The sequence below is a fragment of the Amblyomma americanum genome, chromosome 10 (genome assembly GCF_052857255.1).
Source record: "Amblyomma americanum isolate KBUSLIRL-KWMA chromosome 10, ASM5285725v1, whole genome shotgun sequence".
NCBI classification, from domain to species: Eukaryota; Metazoa; Arthropoda; class Arachnida; order Ixodida; family Ixodidae; genus Amblyomma; species Amblyomma americanum.
Genome location: NC_135506.1, coordinates 38,022,196 through 38,043,025, shown reverse-complemented (window position 1 = coordinate 38,043,025; position 20,830 = coordinate 38,022,196). Strand labels below are relative to the sequence as shown.

The 20,830-nt window shown below is 45.4% G+C and overlaps 1 protein-coding gene across 1 annotated transcript in view; it reads left to right on the top strand.

The window, feature by feature from the left end:
• Positions 1-2,062: 2,062 nt before the first annotated feature.
• Positions 2,063-20,830, top strand: part of LOC144107007 (uncharacterized) — an 88,183-nt gene continuing 69,415 nt past the window's right edge. The window contains exons 1-4 of the mRNA XM_077639979.1: positions 2,063-2,142; positions 5,069-5,116; positions 6,610-6,633; positions 10,686-10,715. Of these exons, the coding sequence (XP_077496105.1) occupies positions 5,107-5,116; positions 6,610-6,633; positions 10,686-10,715 (64 nt within the window). The 5' untranslated portion in view covers positions 2,063-2,142; positions 5,069-5,106. The remainder of the gene's footprint in view (positions 2,143-5,068; positions 5,117-6,609; positions 6,634-10,685; positions 10,716-20,830) is intronic.

The window sequence follows — 20,830 nt, the reverse complement described above, 5'->3', positions numbered from 1 at the left end:
AAGTGTTAATGAGATGTTCAACGATATCCTTGAACAAATCCCAGTTAGCGTAAAGAGAACGCTGTGAAAAGCCTGGTAAGTAATCATCCAAAAAACCAGCTAGTTCGCAGTTAATAGCAATAAAGTCAGCCCGTTTATAATCTCTAATGTGTTTAGTCTGACTAACTCGGATAGATACAGGAATTTGTACATCAAAATGCAGCAAAGAATGATCACTGAGACCAGGTAGGTAAAAAATCGAAGGGATATGATCAGGCACGTTAGTTAGAACAAGATGTAAAACATTCGATGAGGATAAAGTAGTTCGAGTAGGTTTAGAGACTAACTGCGAAAGATTGAAATCCATACAAGTTGACAAAAACTTTTTACGAAAAAGAGCTGAGATAAGGTGATGTACTAGTCCACACGATACTAGGGTAGTTAAAGTCACCAGATAGGACAATAGGTGTATTCGGAAATCGTACAGTGATCATGTTAAGGGAATCATGCAATTCATCAACGAATGTATGGCTCGAGGACGGGGGACGGTAACATATACCCAAAATCATTCTCTTAAAACGTACACTAAGTTCCACCCAAACCAGTTCCAGGCTAGTTGGAATATTAATAGGCGATGCTACAAAATTATCCGCGACAGCTATTAAAACACCTCCCCAGATCTCTCACTTCTGTCAGATCTAAACACGTTATAGCGTTTTTTACAGTCAAATAGTTCAATGTCCGCTATCTTGGAAGAAAGCCATGTTTCGGTTAGTAAGACGACATCAGCATCACACGAATCAATGATAGGATTAAGTTCATCGCGCTTGGGTAGTAAGCTTCGTATGTTGGAAAAAAGAAAAGAAAGCGAGTTGCCAGTATCGGACACTGGCCCACTGCCCCTCGCGCAGCCCTACGGCGCGTAGGTCGAGCCAGAGGTACCGTCATTTGACTGCTGATTGTGGACTGGCGAAGGAGACAATCGATCAGTCGGCTCAGCATGTAATGAACCAGCGATACCGTGACTTGAGTTACTACCAAGAGAAGTTGCTGATGCCCGAAGATTAGCCTCCATGAAAACGCAGTCGCGAGCAGGGTTATAACTGTAGCATTTGTTCTTAATGTACAGTTTGTTGTGCCTAAGCTTGTAAAATGAGTCCTGACCCTTAGCGAATTGAAGCAGCTTTTTCCTGGCCTGACGCGTTTCCAACGAGTAATCTTGATAACTTTTCGTAGTGATTCAAGTGTGTAAGCCAATGATTTCTGCTGTTTTGACATAATTTTTGACCCAGTGTTTCTCATTTGCGAACTAGCAATAAAAACGTACGAATAAGAAACCTTCCAATTATATATCGAAACTGGTAATAGTTATCGAAACTAGTAAGCACATATACTGCATGTAGAGGCCTCAGTTTGGACGTGACACGGAGCCCATTAATTTAGCTGCCGAAGTCCGCGCGCAATTCTCCACAATGATAGTTGCTGTCTCACTAGATGCAAAATTTTTGACGACAAAGAAAATTTTTTTTAGTACCTTAAGGACGCTATAAGCTGTGAAAAGAATGTACACGCCTATGTTGGAAGTACTCTAGCGGTGGAGATGTGGCGCGCACATGTCCAACATTCTCGGAGAAAAATGTTGCGAATTGGAGAATTGTACGACACCATTCTGGAAATATTGAAGACAATGTTTCATTGGTCTCCTAGGTAGTAACCTTTTAAAGTGTTTATCGATCGGATCGAACAGTTGACTGCCGTCGGGTGACCTTCGAATATATTGACTGTTATAGTGAAATCTTGCGAAAATTGCGCTCATATACGGTTTGACGCTCAAAAATGATTTCATCCAGATTTGCTGGTTATGTTAAACTTTCAGAACAACTCATTAGCAAGTGCATATGCGACTGCGTTGTGGTGAGCATTGGCGAGGCCGAGGTTTTTGTCTGACTGGTCGGGGGCGCTGACTGGGCTTTCAAATGTCCGGCGCCAGTCGGTGCTTATGCATATTTTTGCGTGCGCAGGAAAAACACCTTGCAAAGCGATTACAGCAGTGCCTGTTTGATCGGTTGCAATGCAGGGAGAGGAAGAGACTGAAGTGCATTCTTCAATTTCTCTGCATCCTGCTCCTCCTCCTCCTCATCTCTATTATCCTGATATTTTGTCGTAAGTAGCTGCATATCTTCTTTAAAGCGTTGTGTGTAAGAACACAGATTGGAAAGAGCTGCTATCGAAGCGCGACACTTATCTCGCGTGAGAGGAAACACTCAGCCAAAGTATATAGCGCTCCCTATACTTGCTCTTTAAATAAGGCTGCAGACCGCGCGATTTTTTCCCCAAACTTGTAGCAACCATGCTTTAGAGGACCATCAGCTCTAAGTTAGACAGGTTCAACAGGCTGTACACAGTCTTCTGTTCAAGCCCAAAAGAAGCGTGTATGCTGTCTTATGGAAGCCTTATCTTTTTTATTCAAAGTTTACGTGCCGTGAACGAAATTATGCAGGGCAGACCTGCAGTCTGAGTGATCAATTTGAAGCGACAGCTTCACTACGAAACCTCGTGCTTCGATCGCCGCGTGTCTAGTTTTCATCTTCAGCTAAGTTAGAGGTCAAAACCAAAAAGAGAAAAACAGAAATTTAATCAATATTCATGACCGGCGGTCGAACACGCGGCTGCGCGAACAGATCTCTTTCAAGGGCCACTCAGCGAGACCACCAGGCTATCGCTGCACTCAACACACCGTGTCAAACTGCACTGTACACTCGCGCTCAGCATTAGAGAGCGTTGTCTTCATCAAGTTACATCTGCTCCATCCTGTGGCACTACCTACTCTGCGTCGTCCTCTACGTACCACAAATTAGAGCTTTCGCTTCGATTCTGATGTAGTAAACATTCTGATGTGGTTTTTCTTTATTGGCATCCAGCATTTGGTCGAATTCTCTGGACGATTAAGTTTCTGTTAAGTGGAGTTGTAAATTGATATTATGCATAGATATTATGCATAGAAGTAAGACATGCTTATTAGGAGGCAGTTTGTCTCATTCTGAGTAGTTCTGTTTTTAAAATTCCTGTTAGCCTCCTTAAATTTTGAATCGCGTAGTACCCACAGTAAAAATTTATCTTTAGAATTTTGAAAGCGATATTATCCTCGGGGCCGTGGCCCAAAATATTTCGGCTAGATCGTTCCAAAATACATGCCCTTTCGAGAAACTTGCACCCAGAGCAACCTCACACTGCACGTATCTCGTCGAAAAAGCCAAAGCTTGTGCGGCCAGAGCGCTGCAGCCAACCTCTTTTTCGAAATTCTCAAGTCTTATGGATATAGCTTAGGGTAAGATACACGCCTCTCGATAATTAAGGAGCCTATGAGAAAATGAGGACAATTCCGGATTGCCGCACATCGCTGGTGGCTAGAGTGCTGGTCTCGGTTGAAGCTGCTGCCTCCGGCTGGCTGTCGCGTCCTGCTGCTTCCTGCATTGGCCTCCGCGGCTCATCAGTAAATGCCCTCTTCAAGCCTAGCCTAAAGTCTTTAGGGTCTCGCATTCGACTCAGGCATTATAACGTACTTCGCATGCTGGCTCTAGAAGTCCTGTGGCGGTATCTACCAGCACGGCGAGTTACTAGCTCCAGTCGCGCGAGTCTCCCTCACACACTTTTCTCTGTTGGTATTGCACCACGTCAGAATGTGCTTACACACTCCAGTTTCACAAATATTCAGATGAAACACCCTAGTGTAGTTCGACGCGGGGAGCGTCTTGCGTGGTCTCGTTGCTCTGTGCGTACCCAGTAGGTGGGCCATGCCATCACGTCGTCTAAAAGGGCTCGGGCGCTGGAAGGCCACTACTAAGGAGTGTTTGCTCATCCTAATTCTTGCTGGGCATCATTCTTTCGTGGCGAGACCCAGGCCTGAATACCTCTGATAGTGGAATACTCGTGTTCAGAGTATTTTATCCTTGACGCTCATCCAGTCCACTTCCATATCATTGATTCTTGTCCTCCCTTTGCAAGTTGGCGCCGCAGAATTCCGTGGGCAGTAGAGTTTTAGTGGAATAGTTTAACTTCACATAGCCGTTTCTGCGCTCTCCCAAGCCATTCTTGGTATTGGCAGAGTCCTTAAAACAAATGGTCATGAAATAGCCCCCAGCAGTTTGGTTTGCCTACACAAGCGGACCACCGCCTAACAAAGCGGCGAGCGCTAGACCGCGTAGAAGTTTTATAGCGTGGCTGTGCTGGAAAATTTGCGGAGGTCCTGTTTCTGCTTTAGTTTTGTTTGTCTAGAGCACTTGAAACTTAAGTGGAGAAGCGCTGCCGTCAGTTCCCTTCTCTGCTGCCGTCCTAATCAACGTAAAATATACCTGTCTTTCACTTATCGGTTACCATGCATTTAAACCACTTAAGTTTTAATGACAGTGTTTTTAAATATCAGCCTATAAGTACCTTCCGTATCTTCGAAAAGAAAGCTAGATGTAGAGTTCTCAAATTTGAATCCGCGTGTGAGTAGAAGAGGCATTTGGAAGTGGTTTAGTTTGCCTAGCCGCAATTGATCCTGGCACCAATTTCTAGCCTAGCATTACAGAAGGCACCGTATGCTTGGGAGCGGCTTTCCTGTTCAGGCATTGGCTATTTGCGCTTGCTTACCTCATTTCTGGTTTGACTCGGCTGCAAAGCATTGATTTAGAACGCGCCACGTGCGTCGACGGCGAGCTTTTTCTGTCATAATAAAAAACTTATATCATCCGCTGGCATGATATATAAACCGAGCAAATCAGTGCTCACAATCTAGACAAATGACTCCCTAGCACATCCAGTAAAATGAATCGCAGGGATGATACCGAGCATTTTTAACGGCCCTTACTAAAACGTCGCCCAATTTGATTAAATTATCTTCGCTGCTAAGTGGCACTCTTGCATGTAATTAATTGGAGTCTTCACCGGGATAATGACTGCGGAGCTTCGTTAGAGTTCATTTGGCCAATGAAGTATTACTTGTCACCTGCTACTTAGCCTTAGTTGCGCAATTGCTTGTGCTGAATTTCGTTACATGCCTGGTAGGCATAAAAAGCGATAAATTAATCTCATTTTTTTATTGCAGTGTCGCCCTCACCACCAAACGACAGACAACCCACGACTATGACCGAAGGTAAACACATATTGTGTCTCGGTATATGAGTTATCGGAGTGAACAACCTTTTTGCTCTGTCTAACAAGAAAAATTACATAACCGTACAAGATTCTCATCATTCGTATTAATGTGGGTACCATCTCCTTTCTCTGTTGTAATACGGTAATTACCACGCGCTTATCAGTGTAGCTTAAGTACTGAAATGGTCGGCGAATTCAGAATTGTCAATACAAGCAGTAACTAGGTTTAAGTAAACGTCTAGACATGTCAGTTTTATTAAGAATATATAGGGGGCAAAAATTAATGAAAACAATGACATTTGTTGTCTTTTTCTTTTATATGTGCTAATGACGCTTTCCCACCGATGATCCGTTGCTTGTCATGTAACGGGGACCTCGGTCAGCGCTTAAAAGGCGGCAAAACAAGGGCGTTGAAACAGTGTCCTAGGTCTGTCAGTGTCAGCAGGCTCCTGCTCTGAGGGGTCGCAATGCGACTAGGCTAATGCCCTTCACAATGGCCCCAGGGAGAGCAGGAGTTATCCTTGAAGACTCATGGTGCCCACTTCACAACCGGCTCATAGTGCGGTTTGAAGCGTTGGACATGCGCAGTGCCGCGACCATGTCGCCGGAGATCGGCAGACGGCGTGAGGGGCTCAATAATGTAGTTGCCTGGGGATGTGCGATCCGGGACGTGGAATGGGCGATAGCATTTTTAAAGAAAATTCTTGGAGAGGCCGGGAGCACTGGAGGAGATCCATAGCCAGACGAGCGACACGGAAGGGAAAGCCGTGTCAAACAGACCTTCGTCATGGCGCTGTTTTTGGCGCCCTTGAGTGTCGGTCGTGAGCTTCCATGCAATCTGCAGGGAAGAACTGTGTCAATGGGAGCGGATGCATTCCGGCCGTAAGTCAAGAAAAATGGGGAAAAACCGGTCATGGAATGTGTAGCAGTGTTGTAGGCGCCCGTAATATAAAGTAGATCGAGGTCCCAGTTCGTCTTGGGACCCTGACAGACAAGGGTCCACAGGATCCCGCTGTGTCCGATCGCAATGCGGCTAGGCTAACGCCGTTCTTCTCTTTCAGAGTCATTTAAATGAGCACATGTATCGGATCCTCATTCATATTATAGAATTCTGAGTACTGATAGAATCCACGTACCACACCGGTCTTCAGATACTCTGCCTCGAACTTGTCGGCTTACCCCGCTTAATTTTTCACTGAGGACAGTGTACAAAAAAAAGGCCCGGCATAATGCAGTCCTTTATGAGACGAGTTTAAGGTGCCAACGATGTGGACTAGCAGTTGCTGCCCACCCAAACGTTTGGTTTTTACTTTCGCCTATCGAAATCAATAAAGGCTGTTAACACTCAAGGGATCAGTTTTGCGCCATTTTGACTGCTTTGTTACAGCTTTTGTGCACCTCTAGTCGATTCAATCTAAAATTCCAACTACTTTAAGGTAATTTGTTTTACTATTCATGAATATAAGGGCCTCAATACTGTATTTTTTGCAGGCCCAATAACATCGGAAACTAAAGGTACGGTTTTCTTTATGTAGTGAAAATTCCGTAGTTCCATTGCTCCAGCGCTTTGAATGCCGTATATTATTATCATCACAGCACTTTAAAGAAAGAGGGTAATACCTACGAGCTATATTGATAAGCATGATTTCGCTTGTGACCAGTGTTGTTGGTACTAGGACGGAAAGAAGTGTTGGTCTGTGCAAAGTCAATACGAACTGAACAGCGATTAAACAGCTAGGTAGGCGGGGAAGGTCCCGCATGCTGTACTGGGACGCATGTGCTCATGCTTATTCCTGTACGACTTGAACTAAGCAGTGACATGAAGCATTCTGCCGTTTGCTAAAAACGGCATAGCGAGAACAGAAAATAACCTGTATCGAAATAGCCTGCGAAGCAAAAAAAAGGGGTGGCCGACAGAAAGTTCGGCACCAAGCTCGCATTTCAAACCCTTCAGGGAATGCTTCGCTTAAGCCATATAGGCCGGCGTTCTTCCGTGGAAACACCCCTGGTTGCCCATTGCCCTGCCCTTGACATGGCCCACCCACTGCATAGCAGCCAACCTCTTGGTCCTTCCTGTGGCAGCCATCGTCCACTTGCGCACTTCTCCACTAATAACCTGCAAAGCCAGTGAGGAACCAGCAATCTCCACCCTCTTTACTCTCGCGCTTCCTCTTCCCCCTCTACCTTAAATGTAGAGGGGGTTTCGCTGGAATTAGACTCATTGCGAAAGTACGTTGCGTAAGTTTAAGTAAACTAATTTATCACGTAATTATGGTCTTCCGACTGGCGCCGTACAGTCAACAATAGAATGCAGGGCTACATTGTCTGAACCAAGGTTCACATTTTTGGCTGTGAAAACCGGAATCCTGCGTTCAGCCAGGAACACAGATGCAGAGTTCTACACGCGACAGAAAACAAGTCTCTCGCCTACTAATAGCCAGTACACGTCGCTACTGTGGTGGAGGGAAACATGAGACATTTTGCGGAAATTAACAAATGCAAACTCGTCACCCTGAGGGAGATATCAAAGCACTTATGAAGGAAGTCGCAGTAGAGTTGCAGTTTACAATGATTCCAAAGCAATTGTTCCTAACACATCCGCAAGGCGAAAATATCCACTTATTTACGACGCTTACTGAATGGTAATACTGAGTAGTGCTGAATAGTAATAGTAGCAGAAATCATCCTGGGAAGGTTCCAAGGCTAAAAGCTTTTGGAACTGCTTTAACCCTGGGATGTACACGAACGATGAGTGCGACTCGCGTGCGGAGAAGCGGTGTCCTTGGGAGAACTGACTTCGCCGAAAGTAACAAGCGCGTGCACCAGGCACTATTGAGGCAGCAGGTCTTTGTCCAGCGGAAGTGAATACTAATTTTGAAATGCAAGCAGTCTGATTAGGCTAAGTACGTCATAAAACGTTTTATATCTCGTACGGCCACTGCTTAAGGTTAGAAATGAGAATACAGCTGTCATGTAAGGATACACTAGCAGCGACTGGGAATGCTTTTGTTCTCTTAATGGTTTCGTTCAATAAATCAGGCCTTATTTGGGACGAGCATACTTTGAGGGGAAGATCAACAACGGGAGTTGGAGGTGCAACAGCAAGCACTGCCGCCATGCTTCCACTTTTTCGCAACATGAGTCATGAAGCGTTCGTCAGCCCTAAGTGCATTTTACTGTAGAGCCCATCCGGCACTCGTAGCGCCGATTTTGCGAATTTAGATACAACACTGATGTATTTGACTTACGGTAATTTACAAGATGCCGCGTAATATAACTCAAGAAGCCATATTTGAGACTTCGTGACTACGCTGAAGCTGAGAATGAATGTCGCACCTCGAAAACACGCATATTGTCGCCTAGTGGTCTTTCTATAGTGGAGCTGCCGCAGTCTCCCAGATGTTATGCCGCTCGGCTGGTAGTCGTAGTTTACGGAGCCCTCCACTACGGCGTCCTGCACAGCCTGAGTCACTTTGGTGCGCTAACCCTCCATGAACTGTGCATCATTTCTATAGTGGAATAAAGTGTAATGTCTGGAACCAACACATGAATGATCTGTATTGAGTTTCTTATCTCTTGATTAGGAAAGTTTCTTATGAACTGTATGTTCAGGCTTACTCAACTGTATCTAGACGGCACGTTCAGAAATCCTCGAAATTGAGAGACCCATTAGCATTATTTAGGCATAACAGTGTAGTCCTTGTAGTCATTGCTTAGATGGGATTACGGCCGGTTCAAATGTGGGGTTGCGATGTCCCCCAGGTGGTCCAAATTATTCCGAAGCCCTCCACCACGGCACCTGTTTCTTCCTTTGTTCTTTCACTCTCTACTTTATTCCTTCCTTTATGGCGTGGTTCATGTGTCCGCTGAGATGTGAGGAAGATACTGCGCTATTTGTCTTCCCCAATAACAAATTTAATTTAATAAGCATTTTGAATCTAATCAGTGCCCTCTTAACAATTGACGGAACCCGTGACAAGCGCTTGTCGTCTTCACGGCTGCCGCCACATGGCAGATGACTTTGAATGTTCAAAAACATCGCGTGGACCTCATCCAAAACATAAGGATGAATAATTCTCTATCCACCTTAAAATTCCTATTCCTTCACATCTGAGGTTCCGGGTTCCTCGTTTAGTCTGAATTCTTGCAAACATTGCGTCCGATTTATACAAGGAAGGTAGTTACTCCACATCTCACCAGGTCGGGCATGAAGTATGACCTGTAGGAAGTTGTACGCCCAGCTTGAGTTGCATTTTGTTTTTCATTACGACTATTTGATATTCCAAAGCACCCATACACAAGATTTAAGAACACCACAAATGGTTTAAAAAAATTAACTGCACCACCCAGCTATAATTGCTACCTAGAATATTATGCGGTCTCTGGTTGTAGGTAAGCTAGTGTATATTTCGAGTCTATCCTAAGAGCGATTAAATTCTAATGTCTTTCTAGATCACGACTCCACCGTTAAAACATCAAGGGATTTTGAGGAAGGTGACGGTATGTTGACTTCTTCATGAGCATGCCGTAAGAATGTATCAAAACGTATGGGAACTCATTTATGGAGTACAGTAAAGCAATCAAACGCAGTGTCATCATTATTTATAATTCGGCACAACCGCTTGTCCTTCCCGTAGCTGCCACTACGTTGCGCAAGGCTTTGAACACTCAACTATAACGCGTGAACATTATCCATGCCATAACAGAATGATAGAGTTGCTTGAGAATGGAACGTGAAAGGTCAACAGTCCCTAATTCTTGATGTTATAGAAAGCTTTACAGCGTCAAGACAGTTCACTGCCTGTTAGGAGGTAACTAACCTTCGTAGTTCAGGGCTGTAACTGCAATGTCGCATGTAATTACATTTAAAAAAATGTTGTCATCAGAAATGTTAAGATTTCACGTGCCACCTCCGAAGTGGGGTCAGCCCGCGCTTTTCTGAATTTATATCTGGGCATTGAAACACGTAAGGCTTTCAAACACGTACGTAATTAACTTTTTATAAACAAATGAATACCGAACTGCACATGGTCTTACATTCTTAATACACATAAAGCAAATAAGCCTTTTTTGATCTATGGAATATAGCGGTCACATAAAAAATTTGTAAAAAGCCCTCGGCACTGAAGCTCAACAAATTTTTGCTATTACGACGAGTTGCGTGCACTGGAGAGGTTGCTTTGCCTGCAAGCTTCTCTAAAGCGCATGTATTTTGACGCGATGCAGGCAATACTTGGGTAAGACTGATAAGGATATTACTTGGGTGGGCTGCACACCTCTGAATAAAGAAGCCAAACTGTAATATTTAGAAAGAGAATTATTTCATATCAGTTAACCAGCCTGGTACTTCATAAGAGTTCTGATGTACTACGGCAGTGGCAATGCTATATTCAAAAAAAGCGCTGTTCTAACTCAATGTCTATTTTTAAAACTGTGTAAAGTCTCAGATGAAACACCCTGTAATTTTCTTAAGAGAATTACATCCTGAACGACGAGATAGCGTGCGTTCTATTAATTGCGCAGCTCGTTAATTTAGTCAACATTGACTGTTTCCATTGTTTTTATAGATATTACCGAACTATCTACCTCAACTACAGGTGAGCCTTATTTTAGCAATATACACAGGAAGTGACACGGTGTCAAAATTTCCAGATGAACATCAAGTTCCACTGCTTTATTTAGTAAGCGTTTGGGAACCACGCATAATATTCATGTGGAGTATTTACAAACAACACACTCGAGCCATTTTAAGTTACTACCTACAGTTCATAAAAATGCAGTGCTGCGTTTCTTTCTCAAACAAGTGTTTCTCAAACAAGTCAGTGTCCAAGCTTGCTAGCCATTCTCCTGTCATCTTAATGAGAAAATTTCAAGTATCGAGTGTCATTGTTTGTCGTCCCAAAGTTTTATCTTAGAAATTGCAGCCTACCGGCAGGTAGTTGAGTTAACCAGCGGGAATCCTTGGTAGCGCTAAATATTAACGTTTGGTTACAGGTTTAAGGCTAAATGATAGATCGTGGAATTTGGTGCCAACGATAACGCAGGAGAACGCAGTTAACACAATTTGTAAATCCAAGCTGTCGTTCAGATTACAACTCGCGCACAGAACAGACTCGTGACATGGGTCGGAAGTGGTATAGCCCCTTTTAAGGCAGGGGACTGCCGTTCAAAAAAAAAAATATAGTGGGAAGGAATTGTCTCGCTTCTCGTGCACACCTCAGTCACGCTGTGAAGAAAGTTATGAAGGAGGTGTGACAAGGAGAGAAAGATGTGCCGTAACGGAGGCCTCCATAAGTTTTCAAACAAATAGGAGTCTCGCACAGGCACTGCGCAGCACACAGCTGCCCTAAGCGTGTCTCCATCCTCAAAAAGCGCTTATAAGTGTATTCCTATGTCATACTGGGGATTAATATCATAATATATTATGAAAAGCAGTAACTGCTGCTAGTCGCACTACTTATTTCCGGCACAAGTTTTCTCCGCTCCGCATAATGAACACTATAAACCTCGTCGTTTACTCCAAAACGCAAGCGAATTTCTTTGGCGTCGCCGGTCTGCGCTCGGAAAATCTCTTGCTTCTTTAGAAAGGTTGACTATTAATTTTGGTGCCGATCCGCCGCGACGGCTCAGTGGTTAGCACGCACGGTTAATTAGGCTGAGAACCGGCGTTCTTGTCTGACGCAACGGACGCGTTTCGACGGAGGCGAACCACGAAAGGCGGCCGCGTGGTGTCGGATTGTGTGCATGGTAGAGAAACCTTGTTGGTAGAAATTATTTCGAAGCAAACCACTACGGCAACTTTATCTCATTCGCATTTCCAACTTTTTTAAAGTGACTTTGCTTGTGATGTAGGATCTGTTAGCCTTTTCACCATCTACTACAATTACACAATTCTCTCCATGCCACAAAATTCACTTGTTGAAGGAGCGTTCTCACATATTTCAGTTTTTAAAGGAAAAATCTCTGCAGATTAGGTAGATCCGCTGCTTAGGCGCCTATAGTTTTCAAGCTGGGAATGAGCGAAAAAATCGCAAGGCGAAGTCGCAAGGACGTGAATGCATAACGTGACCTTCGTTGCCTCCTCAGGCTGACGCTTGTTGCTCCAACCTTAAATCCACGTGACATGCTCCGTGATGTGACATGTACTGGTGGGCATTGGTGTGCAGGTTTCAAAGTCGCGTATTCCGGCCAAAACTACTATTGCTAAATGGAAAATCCAGTCTTATCCGCGATTTACCTGGTTAAGTTAAATGAACATTAGTTGCGACAGAAAAGTATTTCCTGCATTTGTGCCTCGGCTTTCATCTTGCGATAAGCCATCTGAGCTCCTCGTTGAGTCTTCGTTGCCTCTATTCGGAAACTCTGCAGTCAATTGGTAGTCAACATTTAACTGTAAGTCCCCAGCAACTTCATCATTCACCTCTTAGATCTCGCTCTTATCGCGCTTCTATCTTCTTTCTCGCTTTTCCTGTTTTTCGCCCTGCATATGTTTTCCGCGTCCCGTTTAGCAAAGCTATATTGCCTGCGACAATGTGCTTCGGCTTGGGGCCTCGCTCTATCCACTGAACCGGTGCACTCATGTTGGCGCGCCTTTTGCGCTGTTCACCTCACCGTGGCATTCTTTCTTGCTTTGTAATCTTTGGCCGGATGGGCTTTATAATTTTTCGTTTGCTGCACTTCTTTCTTCAGACATCATCTATTGTAATTAATTTGGCGTCTGCATGTGCAGGCAGCCGCCGTACTCGCTCTGCATCTCCACACCTTTTTCCACTCTGCTTCAGCTGGCTCGGCGCTCCCCTGAGTTTACTAGTTGCCTTTCTTTTGCTGCTGCTCGCGTGACGCTCCTCTGAGATTACTAGTTTCCTTACTTGTCTGCTCCTGGCGCGATGCTCCTCTCAGCTTACTAGTTTCTTCCCTTTGGCTACAACTGGCGCAGCGCGCGTCTGAGCTTACTAGTTTCCTTTTTTGGCTGCGCTGGCGCGGAGCTCCTCTGAGCTTATTAGGCTGCTGGCGCGACGCTCTACAGAAAACATGGTTAACTAGCGGCTCATCTCATGTTAGCACACTAACAATCCTGAACGGAACATTTAAATCAGTATCTTACCCAGCATCCCATGTCTGTCTGAGCTCTACAATGATGTCTGGAAAACCAGCTCACTCCAAATTACTGGACTTACAAATTGCATTGATGCGCTAACATTGAGGAAAAAGAAATTTGTAAGATTCATTTTAACATAGGACAATGTTATTTAAGCAATTTTTTGCGCATCTGTTCAGGTCACAGTGCACGTTCTCACAGGGAATGTTTGCGGCATCTAAATGTTCTCATTCGATTTCCATTCTGAGTTTCCTCGTTTTGGCTGCTGCTGCCGCAACGCTCCTCTGAATGTGTTTCCTCCCTTTGGCTACAGCTGGTGTGAAGCTCCTCTGAGCTTACGACAGTTTCCTTCCTATGGCTGCAGCAGCTGAGACGCTCCACTCAGCTTACTAGTTTCCTCCCTTTGGCAGCTGCTCACGCCGCACTCCTCTCAGCTTGCTAGATATTCTTTCCTTTGGCTGCCGCTGGCGCGACGCTGCTCTGAGCTTACGACAGTTCCCTTCCTATGACTGCCCCTGGCCCGACGTCCTTTGATTTTACTAGCTCCCCTCCTTGCTACAGCTGTTGTGACGCTCCTTTAAGTTTAACAGAGTTTCTGCTTTTGGCTGCTGCTGGCCCACTGCTCCTTCGGGCTTACTAGTTTCTTCCCTTTGACTGCAGCTGGCGCGCCGCTCCTCTTAGCTTACTAGAGTCTCTCCCTTTGGCTGCAGCTGCCACTACGCTCCTGTGTGCTTTCTTGCTACCTCTTTGTGGCATCTGTGGGCACCATGCTCCTCTGAGCTTACTAGATTTTCCTTCTTTATCTGCTGCTGGCATCATGCTACCTTTGGCTGCAGCTGGTGCGATGATACTCTAAGCTTACTAGATTTCTTCCTTTTGGCTGCTGCTGATGCGAGGCTCCTCTGAGCCTCGCATCCCTTTGGCTACAGCTGGCGCGAAGCTCCTCCGAGCTTACGACAGTTTGCTTCCTATGGCTGAAGCTGGCGCGACGTCCTTTGAGCTTACTGGTTTCCTTCCATTGCTACAGCTGGCGTGACGCTCCTGTAAGATTACTAGAACTTCCTCCTTTTGGCTGCTGCTATTGCTACGCAACTCTGGGCGTACTAGTTTCTTCCCTTTGGCTACAGATGGCGCGGCGCTCCTCAGAGCTTACTACAGTCTTCTTCCTTTAGCTGCAGCTGCTGAGACGCTCCGCTCAGCTTACTAGTTGCGTCGCTTTGTCTGCTGCTCACGCCGCACTCATCTGAGCTTACTAGAGGCTCCTCCCTTTGGCTGCAGCTGGCACGACGTTCCTTTGAGCTCATTAGAGTTCTTACTTTTGACTACAGCTGGATCGGCAATTCTCTGAGCTTACTAGAATTGCCTTCCTTTGGCTGCAGATGGCGCGACGTTCCCCTTAGCTTACGACAGTTTCCTTTCTATGACTGCAGCTGGCGCGACGTCCTCTGATCTTACAAGTTTCCTCCTTTTGGCTGCAGCTGGCATGACACTCCTCGAATGTTAGTAGTTTCTTACCTTTGTCTGCTGCTGCCTCGAGGCTCCTCGGAGCTTATTAGTTTCCTCTATTTGGCTGCAGCTGGCGCGTCACTCCTCTGAGCTTACTAGAGTTTCTCCCTTTGGCTACAGCTGGCGCGACGCTCGTGGGAGTTAATCATATTACACGTGTGCTCCTCGTTTCTCACAAGATTCTTGGTAGGGGCCGCGTTAAGTAGGGCTTTCCCACTAAAATCTGCCTTTTCCTAAAGGCTCTGAGGCGAGACTGCGCAGGTTCATTTTTTTTTATTAAAAGCCTAGACCTTGGTTCCTTCAGAAGGGTTATTTTTCTTCCCAAGGAATATCCTACATGATTTTTTTTAATTTGTGATAGAAGGTAGTGGTCTGATGACATGCATGACTTTCGGCCTTAGGCGAGAACAGGATTCTGCTCCTTGCGAGAGGTGTTCCTCGATAAGTTAGCCGATGGGGATTTCGGAATCATTATCACCGTTAGCTTCAACTCTACTCGAAGCTCACATTCGTACAGCTTGTTCGACAGGGATCTGTGCTCGGCTTGTCTTCACTACATTGCCGGGCGAGCGGCATAACTTGGACGTGCTATGCAGGTGGTGACGTCGTCTATTTTTCAGCGATTTTCAACTGAATGCCCTCAAGCCTTCAAACAGCGGTCGTTTTAAATACTCCAATATTTTCTTGAGTCTTCAGTGTTGCCATTCAGTACAACAACCATCAAGGAAGACAATCTTCCAGTGGCATAACATCCTAATCTGGCCAAGATGGCATCAGTGGCACGCACTATGCACTCAAGACTAATATAATTTGGTGCTCCCCGAGGATGCTCTATCGTTACGAAATACGCAAATGTATGCATTCCCTAAGGCTTCATCTTTCGCGGTATATTCCTCCTCATGAAATGCATAATCCTGGCAGCAGTCACGGGTGCCTTGAGGGAAACAGCTTATACCTCCTTTGTTTGCATGTTTGCAGGGAAAAAGTCGATTTATAAAGTTATATGGTGTCTTTTCTTGTGTGCAAATTCTGCGTTGACGTCTTTCACGGAGCCCACACTTTTGAACCTGAATTCACAACGCTGTTATCAAGTGCAAACTGGTAATTTCCTGAAAAGAGAAAACAAGCATAGAAGCTCGTTTCTATTAGGCTGAAAAATAATTGCTCATTTTTGCTATACCAATTTCAAAGTAATATTTCCACTCTACTTTAACAGCGACCGATGTGAACACAAAGGCGACTGACGGTATGTGGTAGATACATCTTTGATTGGGCAATGTATTTTATGAACGTTTTTGCATTTCTGTTGTGTGCACAGAGCAAGTTATTCGACTTCGAATCTTTTGATTTGTTTTCAGTTCTCAGTTAAAGCTTATTAGAACTTCTTCGCTTTGGATGCAGCTGGCGCGAGGCTCTTTGCTCGAATTGCACTGAAACACTCATATTAGGAAGGAACTGCGTAAGGTTAATCTTTCACTGCGGCGATCTATTTTATGCAATTTTTTGCGTTGCTTTTCAGCTCATTGTGCACGCCGGTCTGTTAATGTCGGAGTAGTAATAATGCAAATTGTGCCAGACAGATAGATCGCGCCGAGTTGTCATGCCTCTAACGGCGCACTGCCCAGCTGTTAAGACATGTATAATTGCTTCGGCACGTGGCTATTATCACATTCCCCCAGTGCGGCTTCAGATTAGGTTGCTCTTCACGAGGAAAGCGAGCAATAATAGTTTCGCAAGCCTCAGTTTTTGATAGATATTTCTTCGGAAGGCATTTTTGCACATAGCTTTTCGGGAAGCTGTCTTCTGCACGTCGGCCTTTTGATGTCCGAGTGCTTTTGTTAAGTTTTTATTCACATTTCAAATTTTGTTGCAACTCTTGTCAGGTGGGAACTTCACACAGATGTCGTCGACGCTGCCGGAATGTGCTATTGTCTCTTCCTGTGCTATTAGCTATTATTACATTCGACATACGAGCGAGGACTTTTATTTTTAATTTTTCAGGACATGCAAGGATATTCACTTATGCTAATTTTCTGAATAGCTCGAAATTTGATGGAAATGCAATCTGGACAGCTCACGATTCTTTCGCTTCTTATTTTGCGACGAGTTGTTCCGGTTTTTTAACTGAAGGTCTATGACATAGGAATTTTGCCAGTTCAGTGAGAGGTGGCAGCCATGAAGCTGCTCAGGAATGCGGTGCTAATCTGGAAAGTGCCGTGACTCAAAGCGTAGCCTTCGCGATGTGGTTAATTTCTGGTACGAATAGTCAACTCTCGCCCAGGCTAACAAAGTGTGAGCTAGCTGCGCTTCTCGGTTACGTTGAGCGCGTGCCAATAACTGCGGCCAGTATACTCTCCTTTTGGTGCGACAACCTCTGGGATAATCGAGCATTTTTTATCAATGGCTAGTCCTAAAAACAATGAGGAATAACGTGCCCTCTGACTTCCAGCCACCATCAAATTGTTCCGTGCAGGTATTAACCTGTTTTGTGGTAGTTACATGTCACGCTTGTGCGTCCTATGTTCAGAAACAATATTCTGGTTTATTTGATGGGCTAAGCGGGGGCCATATATACACACATACGGAACAACGTTACGTAATCATGGACGTCTGTTTGCTTTGCGGAAAGTGTCCCCCTCTCAGGCCAGGCCTGCATGAATAAGGTAACAAGTATTCTGCGATTTCGCGTAAAACCACGAACTCAAGCATACTTCGAGGATTTCTGTTAGTATACCCACGTTCTTCTTCTTTATGCTATGTTATGGACAACAAAGGGAACGATATTAGAATTGAGTTTTACTTTTCTCAAACAAGAGTTTGGGAACAGAGAAGGCTGAAAGGAAATGATAATTCGCTTATAATGCAATCTGAACAGTTAAATTCAACAGCCCCCAATAACAGCCTGACAACAGCCCCCCAGAGCTCCCAATGAACGAAGTCAACGCACATGGCAACAGCGCATATGTAGATAGTTTTACGGGAAACGACGTAGTTGCGCACGCCAGGATGGTGCAAAGCTTGGCCTGAGATAGCGACTGAAGCAGCAGGAGCCCACCGTTCCGCGGCTACTCGTTTCGATCGGCCTAATCCAGCTCTCTTTTTCCTTTTCTTTCCACGCTCCTAACCACACATTCTCCTGTCTACATCCATTGCTTCCTTCTCATTTGCACCTATACAGGCGCGCGATTTCCTCCAAGAACGGGAAAAAAGTGTTAGGTTTTTATTATTTAAACCCAGTAGTCGTACGAAAGCATGTGTTTAGCTTGGTTGGCTGATGGTTTTGCTTTGCTGAATCGTCGGTACGTTTGGCAACGATATTAAACTGAGGTTAAGCTGTGATAAAGGTTTAGCTGATCTGATCGGGCCGCAATTGAAAGTTGATGAAGGAGACGATGTGGAATGTACAGCGATAACATTTGCTTTCCTGCAGTGGCCAGCACAGCTGACCTGTTCGCGCCGCGGTGGGTTCGAGACCGAGTGACGGCGATATTTACTCTACGTCGTTGTGGGCTGTTGCTGGGCTAGATTTGGCCAAAGTCAGTCTCAAGTTCATTCTCCTATTCGCACAGCTGGCGCTACGGCCGTGGGAGTGTGTCCCGAGGTTTCCTGTGTTACTCCGCGTTTCACCAAAATTCTTGTCTGGGCGTTTAGTGCTTTCTCACTAAAACCCGCGCTCTCCAAACGGCTCGTAAAAGACGAAAAAGACATTGGTTTTGAGTATGGAACGAGGTTATTTTGAATGATTATTTTACTCTCAGGGAATTTTCGAGATTTATTGTTTGAGATACGTTCAAAGGAAAGTTATGACATGCGTGACTTTCGGCCTTAGGCGAGAATAAGTGCTGCTTCTTGCGAGAGGAGTTCGTTGCGAAGTTTATCGATGGAGATTCCAGAATCTCTTGGCCGCTGTCACTTCTACTCTACGAGAATATCTCATCCGCGCAGGTTGTAGGACAGTGGCCTGTCCTCTTCTGGTCTTCACCATGTTGTCGGGCGAGCAGTATGTATTGGGCGTGCTATGTAGGCGGTGATGCCGTTTCTTGGCGCCTTTCAGCTGGAATACCTGAAGGCGTTCACACGGCTGGATTTAAACCACTACGATAATATGCTCTGTTTCAAGGGTTTCCAGTCAGTACACTAACCATCCTAACCATCCTTAGCATTAGGGGTGCGCTCTATGAACTGACAGCTAATAAAATTTGATGCTTTCCTGGAATGTTCTATTATAACGCTGATACGAAAGACTCCACTGGCTCTACCTGTCTCGGTATATTATCGTCGGCGTGTAATATATATTCCTTGCAGAACTCACGAGTGCCGATAGAGAATCTGCTTTATTTGAGGGAATCTGCTTATTTAAAGAGAAATTTGCAAGGTGGCCTTAGAGCGTGTATAGTGATTTTCAGTTCTCCACACGAGCTTGAGCAGAGATCCAGGGGCTCCCCAAGTTTTTCTGTGCTCTTTTTTTTCTATCAAATTTCCTACAGTCTGCGCATCACTAGTGCCGCCAACTATAGCTTAGTATTTCCCACCAATCGGTTACATAGATTCTTTCTACATTGTTCAACGCTATATGCTCTTGAAGTGTTCCCTCCACGCATCCATCGCCTCTCCTCAGTGGTGTTCACAAGGATAGCGTTTAAGCACGAAATTCTTTGCCTTTGTTAAAGCGCTGAAGAGTAGGACGCGGTAGTGCTTTGTATGCAGTCTTGTCGAAAGATAGAAGTAAATTGCATTAAAAATTTAATTGCGAAACAACTGTCTAGCTTAAGCTAATGCAGAGTTCTCCCTGTAAATATCAAAGTCCTATTACGAGGGAGGAGTTACAACACGCTGCTTTTCGCTGCGCGAGAAGTATGCCTATCAGAGAGTAGGTAGGATTCACCAAGCTTTCGAAGTCGCACAGCGTGGGTGACTGCTAGTGCGTCAAGTAGGGTCAGCTGAATAAGAGCTCACACTGGGCAATCGTAATCAAGAGTAAACATCTTCGCTCCGCGCGGGTAAGCATGCAGCCTCTTAAGGGGTTTCTTGACTGAAACTTGAAAATTCTGATTGTAATGGCACTGCGCCTCAACAGCAGTATACCTTATTGTATGAAGGTCAATTTCCTAGCATTCATCTAATATGCTGGGGCGAAAGAAATCCCAAGTTGAAGATCAAGAAAAGCATGGAATAATCAGACGGGCTTCTTTTTTGTTGAAGCGATGTTTATTGCCTCAGGGCATAAAAACTATGAAGGGAGAGATGAGTAAGATGCCTAAATAAATAAAACATTTGAGCTGATTTGATGAAATCAAGAAGTGAACGATGATATGGACCTTGTGTTCATGCAATATATTAATCCGGATTGTCCGGTGAGAGTCACACTTACGCCAGGTGCCGAATTCTCGTTGGCCTCAGCGCCGGGCAGTCCCACAACACAGGTGGTGGATATCCGCCTTACAGTCTCTGTTCTTGCAGACTTGACACCGGGGGCGGGGATATAAATCTTTGAAATGCGGCCACCTGCGTGTCACAGCTGGAGTTAGGGTAACCCCGACCCGTATCCTCCGAAGGCAACATCCTCTGCACGGGTAAGGCCACGGGGAGGGTTACTGCACACGGAGGGATTAGAGCACGTGTGCGGCGCCGGAGGTGTTCCTTTCTTGTTAAAAGGAGGGTGGTGTCATCCAGAGTGAGGACTCGATGCAAAGAAGAGGTTGGGGTCGAAAGGCGGATCGCACAATCTGCGCGGCGTTGTGCGCTCAGGAGGTCACCCGGGACCCACTAAATACGGATTTGTTGCGGGATGCGTGCCGCTAGACGATGGATGTCTTGGCAGATTTCTTGGGTGCGACTGACTCGTCGTAGTAGGCGTGTACGTGACTTAAGAGCGTCGGTGCGAATGACAATGCGGGCCGTGGGTAGCATGGGAACGGCGGCCACAGTCAAGTGCCTCTTGAACCGCAAGCACCTCCGCACAGAGGGAGGAAGGAGGTTCTGAGAGGCGAAACCTTAACGCGAAACCTTCAGAGCAGGCTTGCAAGGACAGTAAACTCCCGGAGTTGTTTCGCAGGCCTGGATGCTTGCATCACCGTACATAACGATGGATCCATGCGGCATATGGGC